We start from the raw sequence: 13,932 nt of genomic DNA, 5'->3' as shown, positions 1-13,932 counted from the left end.
CTATGAATATGCAAATTAGCCCCGCCTCCACTCACTCGCACCAGCTCAGAGATCAGCTTGATAATCACACGTTGTTGATATGATTGGTTACAAGATTATAGTTTGTGACCTCAGAGACACCAGCGATTTCAAACCGCATTTTTGTTAACTGCAGTTTTGAGGACAAAATGGACAGCACAGCAATGGAGTTGACTTATGAATTTGCACAAGGTTTGTCTTAAAGCATATTAAAAACACCACTTGGACATAATAAACAACATTAAAAACTTGATTTTCACCAGAGGGGGACTTAAACTTAACATTAAATAAAAGAAGAAAAAATATTGCCCAGAAACACCAACTGAATCATTGCTTTTAAAAATCTACACACACACACAGCTTCATGTCACCACTGGGAATCTGACATTCCAGATCTGAAGCGACAGTGTGTATGTGGGCAGGTGTGTTGCCGTGCAAACATGCAACTTGAAGGTCACAGTGCATTGTGTGTGGATTGAGCCCGTGGTCTGAGTCAATCTTTTGTAGTAGAAAAAGTGTAATGCACACATTACAAAAAAACACACATACATATAGGTATTTACATATTTTTATCCATAAAAAAAAAAAAAACTCTAACATAAGCATAAAAAACGTCTCAAAGCGCATGCTCTGTAATGCACACTTTCACACGCACACACACACAACATGACTCTGACCTCTGGCTACAGGAAGGTGTCTTATCAAAGTAATTCCCTGACCTGTTCACAAGCAACGCCAAGGCCGAAGCCTGGCAAACACACAAAACCAACCAGCTGTGTCAACACACACAAACAGTGGTGTGGTGATGTAAAAGCTGAGTATTAAGAGAAAGAGAGAAAATGAAAGGAAAAAACGAAAACCTCTGGAGGTTTTGCCAACAGTTTCCGAGCATGAGTTAGGGAACATGCAGCGGCATGTTTCTCCAAAAAAAAGAGGAAGATTTTTTAGATTAGTCAGGAACAGGTCATGACATCACCTGGCAAGACTCTTACTCTAAATCGTAGTCAAGAGCTTGCAGCTCAAGGCAGAGAGGAATCTGAAAACATGATAAAAATATTTACGCCCATTTTGGACAAACTGTTTTAGGTGAATACTCTCCAAGTGTATACTTCTCCAATACTCTCATTTTGACATTTTTGTGTGCATTTGATCATTTAGATGTGCACGCGAAGCCTAAAGAATAATTTGCTTGTCTAGTTACAGTCTGTTCTGGACTAGTTTAAACCTGATGAATCAGCGCTGATAAACAGGAAAAACACTGTGCGCAACGATACAGTCAGAAGGCTTGGATTTACAGTAGTAACTAACTGCACCATGGTATTGTGGCAGAAAGGTTGGGATTTTATTATATTATTCATTAATACGTTTTAAAAGTATAGTAATATAACAATTAAAATATTTTTTTATTAAGCTGCCGCATGTGTATTTAATACTAAATGTATTTAGGCTACTGTTTTTCATACAAATACCATAGAAACTATATAGCAACATTTGACCATGATAGTGAGGTGCTTTTCGTACCTGGTTATCATGATCTAATGTATGATGCTACAGATGAACAATGCTTCATTTTAATAAAAGTAGTGTCTTAAACAGTCCAAATATGTACATTTTACCCTATTTAGGTTGTTACAATTTTTGTTAATGAACAAATCATTCACACTGTCAAATCAAGTTATTGTCAAATGTACATTTCTAAGAGACAAAACATGTAATATTAATATTGCACTGCAAACTGTGCTGAAGATGCACATCAAAGTCAGGCAGCATGATTTGAAACAATATCACCCGTTAGAACATGCAGAAACTAAGAAATACATTTTTCTATTAAGATATGTAAGGAAAAAAGACTAGAAAACGTGTAAAGAAATCAGATTTGTGAGATGCTCACCTGTTTGGCAAGTGTTTGTCATGTTCTGATAATAAGAGTAGTTTAAAACTACAATTAACAGTCTGGTTTCTACAACCTTCCCTCAGGAGAAAAAATCTGCCTTTAAACTTGAATGAATAAAGATATGACATTTATCGCAATAATTATCGATAGATATGAACATTTTTATTGTGGTCATTTTTTGGGCCATAACGCCAAGCTTGACTAATACAGAATAAAAAATAAAAAGTTTACAGTCACAGACATCACATTTGGAATCCATTCGCCGAATTAAACATGCAACGTAATGAGATCATGAATTTAAAGTTGGAGCCGTGCCTTTTCTCTTCTCCCACGGTTCCCAGCCTGTCCAATTAGGCGAAAAAGCCCAAAAAAATATGCTTTAAAAAAATGGTGTGCAGTAAAAGCAAGCTAGTTTTTAGGGATGCACCGATCCGATACTCAGCATCGGTATCGGCTCCGATACTGCCATTTTTGCCGGATCGGGTATCGGTCAGACGAGGCCGATCCAAATCCGATATTGTGCGTCTACTATTCTGTGTTATAGTTAACCCACAAAAGGCACAAATATTTGCCCCACAAAAGGCACAAAAACATTATAAAGCACCATAAAGTTTTCGTGCACTATCTTATAAGTGTTCTGAAGCCATTATATAGTATAATGTGAGATATAAATTAATATTTAAGTCATTAAATTCGAGATCACGTAAACTTTTTCCCTCTGCTGCGGCTGTCAGTCATTCTCCATTCAGCATCAAACGGCGCGTCACGTTCGGGTACGACAGTCAACATGATGAAACTCTCTCCAAGATGATTCAATGTTAATATTATTATACTTGATCTGTAGATAAAGGTCTATGGTTTCGCATAAAACAACTTTATATTGCTGGACTTTATTGCTGTAACTAAATCATGTTACTTTCTACCGTGTGTCTGTTAGATCACAACACTGGAGTCAGAGCACTATAATTGTTCTTCACGCGCACAGTAACTGATATTTAAAACTGTTAAAAGAAAAGGCTCAATAAACTATTGCATGGAGATAGATACTGTGTAATATACTACGCATCAATATGTATTTCCTTTGTGCTTTGAACTTTTCAATGCGGACTCGACGTGCTGCGCGCTGTGACTCCGTGTTGCTTCAAGCGCATCATTCTGCGCTTGGGATGTGCATAAGCGCTTTGTGCCGCACTGAATTGGAGCCTTTTGCGCAATGAAGGATTATTAATAGCCTTTCTTGTTCTGTCCTATATATCATATGTTGCTGCCTCATTAAACAGCTGTGCTATACATTTAAAACATGTCTCAAATTACATAGCCTAGGCTACTATAAAAAATTATCTTTTTGATTTTTGTTATCTTGTTTTTCATGAATGTATTTTACAACAATATAAAGAGCAATGTGTAACGTTTTACAAGATTTAGTGTTACACTTATTGTCTCTTATTTGTTCCCCACTAAATGTTTTTTTTTTCACTAAATGTTCAGATTTTATACAATTATTGTGCACTCGTGATATTTCTAGACTAGATTTTACTGCTGAACTATCCACTAATCTAGTTTATAATAGCATTTTTGACATATATTATGATCATATATTTTTTGGATTTGTTGTTTTTCTTTATAATGAAGTTGTCTGTATTAAGTAGATTGTGTTTAACACACAAAAGAGTGATTATCAGTTCAACACACAGAGTTATAGAAATTCTACTTGATTTAAAAAAAAAAAAACTGCGCTGGTATCGGATTGGTATCGGTATCGGCCGATACTCAGAATTTTGGTATCGGATCGGATCGGTTTTGAAAAAGCGGTATCGTTGCATCCCTACTAGTTTTCCATTCCAAACATTTCCTATATATAGAACAAACTCATTTTAGGATAGATGAACCAGCAATTTACTTGCTAGCTTCTTCAGTGACTTCCAATTCACCTCAAAAAATGTATTATACATCACATAGCCTAAATCAAAACCAAGATAATGGATGTCTAAAGACAGAAAAAGCCTCACAGCTGTGTGTATTTGTACCCGCATGCACTCGCCTTGTGGCTGAAGTTCCTCGACAGACTGGACAAACCTGTCCAGCTTGACCAGACTCGTGACCTTGGAGTGAGAGAACGATACCAGAAAGAGAGGAATGAGGATAGACCACATAGACGCTCCATGTGTGTTCAATGGACAGACTCCTGCTCAAGCTCTGTGCCCTTCATGTATATACTGAGAGTATATGTATATGACACAAAAATATGACTGTTTACGCATGTCTATACGACATATGGAGGAAGGGAATTTCTTTCCCAAATAAAGAGCTCGTCTATATCTCCTGGCACGAGTGTGTCCATGCGTGTGAACAGGGTTGGGCTCCTTATCTGCAAGAACACACTCCAATCTGCTCCAACTAAACAACTTGCTTTGGGTCTATGGCTGGCTCACACAGCTTTACAAAAATATACACAAAATCCAATATTGGCATTTCAAGATGTGCGTCTATTTTAATATTTTAAACGGTAATTTAATTAGTTTATTTAGATTCTTTTTTAATCAGAGGAACCAGGTAAAATACTGTAAATTATCTAGACACAGGCTACTAAAGGAACACTAAATGCACCAATATTTAAACAGCAACGCTTAGTTACATAAATATTGCTAAATCAGATTTTTGAATTGAGCTGTTGTAATGGAAACTGACTCGCATGAAATTAATCAATTTTACAGAGTCTGAGACCAGTTTCACTACAAAGTTTAATATATAAACCCTATAAAGCCAACTGTATCATATTTTATACGCAAATTTCCATGGCCTCTAAATGATTAAATGATAAAAACCTGTTGAACATAACCTACAACATACTTTGTCGTCTGTTTGATAGTTTATACTTTTTAGCATGTAAAAGGCATTTTAATATAATTGTAAAAACGTCCTGATCATGTATCATATTTGATACAGCCTAATGTATCATATTTGATACATTTTAACATGTTTTTATATAAAACATGTTAAAATGTATCATATATGATACATCAAGCTTTTGAAAAAATGTTTATATGTTGATCTCTCAATCATCATTGTATTGCACTGCATTATGTTTTGCCCCCACAATAAAAACTACGGAGCTTTGATCATAAAAGCATTGAACTATAACCTTACTAATAAAATTATTGGGAGATATAGAGTGTGACAACTGATATTTATATGCATTTAAGGTAAGTAGTCTACTATACTGTAATAAAGATCTCATGATTTGTTACAAGCTATCAGAATTTCATCGTACTTTTTGGTCGTATAAATATCAACAACTGCCTCAAATCGCATGTTTTTGCTCAGCTTGAGCTTTTAAATAAATCAAGTTATTTTTTCCTCCTTGATTATGAGCGCCATATAACCTCACTAAAAGACTGACACAAAAAAAATGCAAACTTTTTTGATTTTGTTCAATAAAAAAAGTTTTCTGACTATTATTTTATACGACAGGTTTTACCAGGGTTAATATCTTAAAACTAAAATTAATATCGGTCCTAATTTTTGCATACTTGCAAGACAACAAAGTTATAACATTTATTAAGTTAACAGTCTTTAAATTAATGTCCAAATGAAAATCACTGTGATATTCACAAGGTTTAATTTAAAGGTTGTATCAGTGATTTCTGGCCCAAAAATAAAGGTCTAATCTTTCCTAACGATCCGCTAGCTGCCCGCCCCATAATAATGAGATTTATCCGATTTCGCGTCCAGCCGTGCACGAGCGCAAAACCTCACAACACCCGCCCCTGTCAGTGATTGGTTGGAACACTTTATTTTGGTTTTGAGTGGTGGTTGTACCCATTTGTTTTTGTGTGCAGATCTCAGAGCCTAGACTACCTACAGAGACGCGGTTTTTGGACGGCATGCTTATGGGGCGGGCAGCTAGCGGATCGTTAGGAAAGATTAGACATTTATTTTTGGGCCTGAAATCACTGATACAACCTTTAATGCAAGCGCCAAAAAATGTCATTTAAGCTCAATTTCAAACCAGGCTTGATCAGAACTCAAAATGCATATTAGCCTTACTATGGATCTGTTGACCAGGGCTGGATCATGGCCCCACAAGGCCCCTGAGCCATTTTTGGAGTCGTCCTCTGGCCGCCGTCACGGGACAATTTGGTAGGCTAACAATAGACTAACATTAACTTTTTATTTTTTAATAAATAAGATAGTAGTCTGGGGTCCCAGTGGTCAGTGTGTGATCAGGGGCCAGAGGACTGCAAAAGTGAAACAGGCAGGAGGAAAAAAACACATATAATTGGTTTCTAATTAGACTCCATGTGCTGCAGTGATAATTCACAGGTCTGTAGTTTGTTTCACAGTGTGGGAGCACAGCGGTGGAACGGATTATAGCCAAATTGAGCACATGCAAATATGAAAGTACAGACCTGCACACACACCTGTCAAACATGCACACAAATCCAAACATACACTACAGTTCAAAAGTTTGGGGTCAGTAATATATACATTTTTTAATAATAATAGCGTTTTGCAGCAAACAAAACGACAAAGCTATTCGTTTGCGCTGACATTTGACAAGCTTGAAAGTACATTAGTAATAAAAATAATAATATTGGTAATTATTCATTTAATTGTAACTATTATTGGTATAATGGCCATCTTAACCCCAGAATGAACCATTATAAATATAGTTTTACAGCTTGTGTCCAGTCGGTCTGAAAGCAGAACACACAAGGTGTACAGCAGGGTGAGACCGCAGCCAGGTAACGTCCAGGGAAACAGAAACGCTCGCGGCGATACAGACAGTGACGCATCCCTCACACGGAGGGTTACTAGCGTGCGACATTGTTCGCACCTGGAATCAGACGGTCAAATGGGGTGACATGACTGGCACCAAGGCAGAGGGCCATTTGCGAGACCACCCGGTCCACAAACGTCGGCTTCACTTCCTCCTTACAGAGGGAGAACAGAACTTTCCAGTCTACTTTGAGCTTGAGATGAATTCAACAAGTGTGCTAATTGTTCAATGACTTTTAGGAACCCGAACCCCCAATTACCAATGCGCAACGGACCTTGTCATCAACACGGAGCGAATCTAAAGATGCTGGTGAAATACAGGAGCGATTTGCTAAACCATAAAGATTGGGTTTACAGAGTGTGTAAACTGTCATGATTCAGTATATGACAAGAGGATGTCTGAAGGGGTGTAGCTGATAAAGGAGGAGATCCCGAAAGGTTCAGTTAGGAAACAAAATCAGGGTTCAGATTAAGGACACGGGTAGGGAGAGAGGCCGAGAGAAAAAAATAGAGACCTCTACTTGTATTTGTCAGTACGACTTTAAATCAACAGCTCTGCTGGATGCAGGCATTCATACAGACATTGATGTTATTGAGAAAGCAGAACCGTGAATGCAACCATGACTGTTACAAAGGGAGGCCACAATGAAAAGAGCTACAACAGCGATACAATAGAGCTACAGATGAACAACGAGCCTTGACAGCGAGTCTACATTTAAGATACAAAAGAGATTATATGAGGGCGCAGTAAAAGTGAAAAATATCTGCAGCCAAGATTAGCTTTTTGCCACACCTGGCTGTGAAGAGTTAATGAAAAACAAAAGAAGGAATATTACCAACTGTAATTTTAATTGTGTTTACATTTTTATAAAAAGCACTTTATTATAAATAAATAAAATATATTTTCCTTCTTACAATTTAATATTATAATTAATTATTACCAGCCAACTGGTTTTAATTAAGCTCCAAATGCTGCTTTTTTTAGCATCTGGCAATAGGTGAGTTAATCTTGGGCTGTGATTGGAGCTCTTTATACAGGGTCCTGAGAGGACACAGCTACAGACTGCAGAAAAAGTCTAAAACAATAATCGTTTTCCACAGTTTCACTTCAGTTAAGTAACTAAAGAGATTAAATGAGGGTGCAATAAAACTAGAGAAGAGTTGCAGCCCTTTGTACAGAGTCCTGAGAGGACATGACTACAGGGTGCACGATAAAAGATGATCATCTCTATCTTCATCATCAAAGCAAAGCTGGGAAACAGCGGTCAATAAAAGAGTAGGGAACACAAATATAAAACAGCTTAACAACATCCAATAAGTGCTTAAAGGAACATGCCACCATTTTTTGAAATTTGGCTATAATCCGTTCCACCGCTGTGCTCCCACACTGTGAAACAAACTACAGACCTGTGAATTATCACTGCAGCACATGGAGTCTAATTAGAAACCAATTATATGTGTTTATTTCCTCCTGCCTGTTTCACTTTTGCAGTCCTCTGGCCCCTGATCACACACTGACCACTGGGACCCCAGACTACTATGTTATTTATTTATTTATTTAAAAATAAAAAGTTAATGTTAGTCTATTGTTAGCCTACCAAATTGTCCCGTGGCGGCGGCCAGAGGACGACTCCAAAAATGGCTCAGGGGCCTTGTGGGGCCGTGATCCAGCCCTGGTCAACAGATCCATAGTAAGGGTAATATGCATTTTGAGTTCTGATCAAGCCTGGTTTGAAATTGAGCTTGAATGACATTTTTTGGCGCTTGTATTAAATTAAACCCTTGTGAATATCACAGTGATTTTCATTTGGCCATTAATTTAAAGACTGTTAACTTAATAAATGTTATTACTTTTTTGTCTTGCAAGTATGTAAAAAAAATTAGGACAGATATTAATTTTAAGATATTAACGAAGCACGATATCACGCAACACCTGAAATCCCTAAACTGCGTGATATCTCTGCGCCCAAGTAGCAGTGCTTTGCCTGTGCTTCATCCCAGCATAGTCCCAAGTCAATATCTGCCTAGGAAATTGCCTAGTCTTAATCAGCATTGCTATTTGTACTCGTTGTGAATACGCAGGCCCCAAGAAATAAATAGTTTGTTTTTTTTGGATCACTTTTACTCATGGCATGCTATCCGGCAACAAAGGATTCCATTAATTATACTGAGCTAAGCTAGCGTCGGCGCTGCCAGACTAAGACAATGCATGCACTGAGACGAAAATGCGTTTGCCCACCTATCTAAATGTAGGGGAGACGGTGAATAACCCCCATTTCAAAAACCGGTGGCGTGTTCCTTTAAGTGACATAGATTAGAGTGCAAAAGTCTGACATTGCAAAAAAGAAATATTTGGGATATTTAAGTAAATGTTTTTGTTTTGACCTGAAGCACAAGATGCTCACAGGATCATTCTCAAATCACACTGGATGACACGATCATCAGGTATTGTACAATCTTGTGGAGCTCATGAAGCTGTAGTGCTGCTGTCATTAAAGCAATCAGGGACAAACTAAATACTAAGACATTCTGAAATTCATGTTCATTCTCAATTAAACTTCACACTCAAAGAAAATGCAAATCCGAAGTATTTTCACTAGACTTTTGCACCCCAGTATATGCATTAAATAAAAACTTCTGGATAAAATTATTCTTGAGTCTTACCTTTCAGCTGATCAGCAACACTGTGCCCGGCACGTTCCATCACTCGTCCATCCTCCCTCTCATAACAGTCATCCAGAAAACTTGCTGTGACCTCCGACAAGTGCACCTTTCCAGCCACGCCCAGCTGTTCCATAAGATTGGCCAGGTAGACGTCATTGGACCAGACGTCAAACTTAAAGCGCTTCATTCCCAGGATGCCACAGAGCACGGTGCCAGTGTGAACGCCAACACGCATGTCCACGGTCTCTGACATCTCCTGGCAGAACTGCTCGATGGCCTGGATCATCCCAAGCCCCATTTCCACACAGCAGTATGCGTGTTCGGGGAGAGGCTCAGGACAGCCCGCCACACAATAGTAGCAATCTCCTAGAGTGCTGATCTTCTCGCAGCGGGTCAACTCACAAAGACGGTCGAAGCGGCCAAAGAGGTCGTTCAGCAGTCCTACCAGAGCATGGGCGGACTTGTTGGCACTCATTTTGGTGAATCCCACAATGTCAGCAAAGAGGATGCTGACTGGCTCCATTTGCTTCATGTTGAAGGGCCTGAAAATTATTTGTCCACGAGGAATAGAATTCTTCTTACGTTTATTGTTTTTGGGGCTGGACGAGGTCGCGGCGGCGGCAGTGCCGACGGAGCACGTACCTGCGCTGTATCGTTTCCCTGAGCTCTCGCTCTCCTCGTCTCCCTGTTTCATCAGCTCGTCCGCCACCACCTGAGGCATCACAGAATGGATCATCCGCTCCTTCAGCGCCTTCTCAACCTCCAGATCCTTCCCGTGCATGATCGCCTGGCCCACCTTGAGAAAGGTACTCCGAGAGCGCACTTCGGACATGATGAATATGTGGATGCCAATGACGTGTGCGCACAGGTGCAGCAGAACTTTACCTGGGCCAAGCCAGCTTAGATTATGCCAGTCTGAACTTCCCACTACTGAACCTACATAACTACCATCCAACTGAGCAAGGTGCAGCCAACCTAAAGCCTCATAGAGGACAGAATACAGCAGGCCTAGAAGCACCGACGCATACAGGGGCAAATGCAACACACTGTATAGCAAAAGCAGCACCTCCATACAGAGTGAAAATGTCCCAACTGGTGATATACAAGGAGCATTTTGAAAAGCAGGTAGTAGTGACTGATTGCCTGCTTTCTGGTCATCAAATAGAGCAAAGAGAGCTGTTTGCGTCTGGGGCGCCAGGGTGATGCCAAACATGATCACTGTAAGGAGGAAGGAGGCATGGTTGTAGAATCGCGCATACGGCTTTGAGAAAGTAAACCAGAGGAGGAGAAGGCAAAGCACAAGAAACCCTGCCGTGGGGACCAGGAAGTTTGTAGGGTCACACCTGGTGCTATTGATCCCAAAGTAAATCCCCCACAGCAGCGCAGCGGTGGCAAGGTAAAACAGGATAAAGCGGAATCTTCTCTGCATCTGCGGGAAGCAACGTTCCCTGCATGCCTCCTCTAGTATGGAGGAGTCAAACTTGGGGTCCCAGCACTGCGCGGCAGACCTCTCGAACAGCTGCGGGACTCTCCTCGGGCTGCTTAGACGCGTCCTCATAGCCCTGGGAACACCCAACTCCCCTGAGCTGCAGCTTGAGGAGATGCTGTATTTGCAAGGTTTGGGGGATCCCATGTCGACAGGGTCAACCTCTTGGTCTGGACCCACCTGTTGATCCCGGCTGTCGGTTATCTGCACAGTAACAGCTCCCCCTTCACTATCACACCTAACTTCGGTCTTGTGTAGCGGCTGGTGCTGCTCTGGCAATGCCATGGCAATGAGACAACAATTGACTTTTAATTATCACATATCACCTACTGCTGACAGTACAGATGAAGTGGCATTTGACACAAAAAAACACTGTTTTGTTTTCAAAAAGAGTCCAGCCAGAACGAAATTCCAAGTGCATTCACTATGAAGATGGACCTTCTTGGACTCTTCCTTATCCGATTACGTCAGCACTTGAGTTCCATTATATTCTATGGCTCAGGGGCACGTGAACGCGCATGTGTGCACTTTTGCTCCGAGAGACTGACGCACTGTCATCAGCTCAACGTGCTTTTTTGAGCACATCGTTTTAAATTTGCATTCAACACAAAAAGAGCAAGTAAGTATGGCTTAAAAATAGGAGGTTGGTTCACATGTGGCGTCCTGAAACGGGGTTTAAATTAGTTTTTTAATCCAGTCAACACTGTCCCTCAAACACCCTCTCCAATGCTCGACAATGTTTGAATTTACTTTCCATTTCCAAATGACATGCAAAGGTAATGCAAGTTTATATTTCATATTTCCAAATGTCAGATTTCACACATTTCTTTTACTCGATTTCGGTCAAATGTCAGTTAACTTTACAAGTCAGCAAATTCAAAACTTAACGGTTGCTATTTGTCGAAAGAGTATTAGCTGTTAAAAGGCGCCAATTTCACTGAGAAAACTTTTTTTAAATGCACCGCTTTTACCTTTTTAGTGTAAAAAAATCACAGAATTTTGATTCAAAAACATCTAACAACGTACTCCCTTCTGTTCTGACATCACGAAGAAGCAAGAATCGTCCAATATATCCCGTAAACCGAGTGGGAGGGGAACGCCTGATAAGACATTAAAGCTGCCCGTCTTTTCCCGTCAAATCTCGGTGCATATCCCGTTACTGCCCCACTTCTGCCCATGTCGAGGGTCAGAAGACGGCCTATCCCCATGGAGGAGCCCCGTTCTTTCCTGAACACACACTCCGGATGTCAACTGTGAATATTCCAGCTTTCAAAGCGCATTAAAATGCTTCCAAGCTCCAGCAGACGTCGTGACAATTCCAAATGACATCAGCCGTTCGCGCTAGGGTGCAACGCGGCTGTGCATATCTGCCAACTCCAGAAGACGAATAACACTTATGATTTCAACTTCCAAGAAAAAGAAAATACTGATGACATCGAGGCACTCTGACAAGTCAAAGTGGGCTGAAGTTAAGTGTATCCTCGTTTGTGTGCAATCCCTTTTAACCAGTTACTTGGAGGTAATCTCAAATAGTTTCAATGCATAGTGTTCAAAATGAAGACTAAAGTTTTTTTGTTCCTCCCCCCAGGCCTCAAGTCGTTTGATCGGGCTGGAAGATCAACACTCGTGGAGTTCAGAGGAAGAATAAGATCTTACACTCCATTGCTTAAAATCCCACGCCAATGCTCCAACATGATGCGCCTCTTTAATCCCTACTTTCTCTGTTTAACATTCCTCCAAAACTCAGTTCAAGTCCGCTTTTTTCGTAGACAAGCTCATGCCAGACGAGCGCAGCGCAGCTGTGTCGCGTTGCGTCCTCTTCCGTTCGCTCTCGGTTCTCCTCCCTGTCTGTCTGCACGAGCCTGTTGAAGGGAACGGCTGGTGTCGTGAGAGCCGAACGGCTTCAGGTAGGAGTTGAACACCGCTGGTTGAGGCTTACCCGGGCGCTGCGTTCACTAGCAACACCACCATGTTCTGAGCACACTCGGAAAAGATGGTTGTGGGCGTGCCGTGGGGTGGACAACTTAACTAGTGTTGAAATACAGGGTAGAGGGGGGGCAAGTTACAGGGGGGCGCGCACGCTGGGCTCTTTAACGGCGGCGCGCACGCACGAGAACTCTTCATACTCAAATTCTGAAGTTCTCTAGGCACTGGGCAGGGGCAGGGAGCCCGTGTGATGTCATAAAAAGAACAGGTAGGTTGAGTATAATCATGACACTTTCTACTGAACCTGAATATGACCTGTTCCGTGAATAATTGATAATTGTCACTGTGGTAAATAAGTTAGTTTGAGTAAAGTATGGAGTCAAAACCATGACACCGATTTGCAAAAGAATAAACTATTGAAAAAAAAACAAAAATAATAATAGTTTAGCCAAAAAAAATGATATAGGCCTACTTTATTTTTCCTTAGCAATTCATTATTTTTGTTTGCAAAAAAATCAATAAGTACACTGTAAAAAGTGATAAGTTGACTTAACTTTTTTTTTAAAAGTGAGACAACCGTTGCCTTAAAATTGAGTAATAAACTTTATGGGTAATTGAAAACATTAAGTTATGTGAACTTGACAATTCCACATAACTTAATATTTTATGCATTAATTACTTAGTAATTTTATGTATTTACTCATTTTATTTAAGTTAAGTCAACTGATCACTTTTTGCAGTGCATGTAATTATTATTTGTATTTTATTCTTATCAGAATGTGGTGTTAAAACTGATGAAAGCTTTTTTATGGGCACCTCAAATGTAAAGGTATTCGAGGGGGGGGAAATACAGTAAAATAAATGGTCATGGTTCCCACAGTCTTAAAAACCTGGAAATATGTTGACATAAAAAAAGTGATACAGGCCTAGAAAATCTTAAAAAGTAATGAAAATGATTATAATGAATGTATATTGTTTTTAATGTTCCAAACTTTGAAATATTTCACTTTTTGTAAGTGTAAATTGTCAAATTATATTTAAAAAATAATTGTCCAGTAATTACGAAACACCGGTGAAGTCATGAAAAAGTTGTCTGTCCAAAAAAAAACGTTTTCTTCAGGGTTATTCTTAATCTGTTGTCCTAAATCTTTAATCCACTTTACTT

General features: G+C 39.8%; 1 protein-coding gene across 1 annotated transcript in view; it reads right to left on the bottom strand.

Annotated features, from left to right (window-relative positions):
• Window positions 1-12,876, bottom strand: part of adcy9a (adenylate cyclase 9a) — a 42,177-nt gene extending 29,301 nt beyond the window's left edge. Inside the window, exon 1 of the mRNA XM_077226757.1 lies at window positions 9,356-12,876. Coding sequence (XP_077082872.1) covers window positions 9,356-11,126 — 1,771 coding nt within the window. The 5' untranslated portion in view covers window positions 11,127-12,876. The remainder of the gene's footprint in view (window positions 1-9,355) is intronic.
• Between the last annotated feature and the right edge of the window lie 1,056 nt (window positions 12,877-13,932).

The sequence above is a fragment of the Siphateles boraxobius genome, unplaced genomic scaffold, assembly GCF_051911475.1.
Source record: "Siphateles boraxobius isolate OS27281-9 unplaced genomic scaffold, OSU_SipBor_1 13, whole genome shotgun sequence".
NCBI lineage: Eukaryota > Metazoa > Chordata > Actinopteri > Cypriniformes > Leuciscidae > Siphateles > Siphateles boraxobius.
Note: the sequence above shows the minus strand (reverse complement) of the source record. Positions and strands in the feature narration are given on the sequence as shown.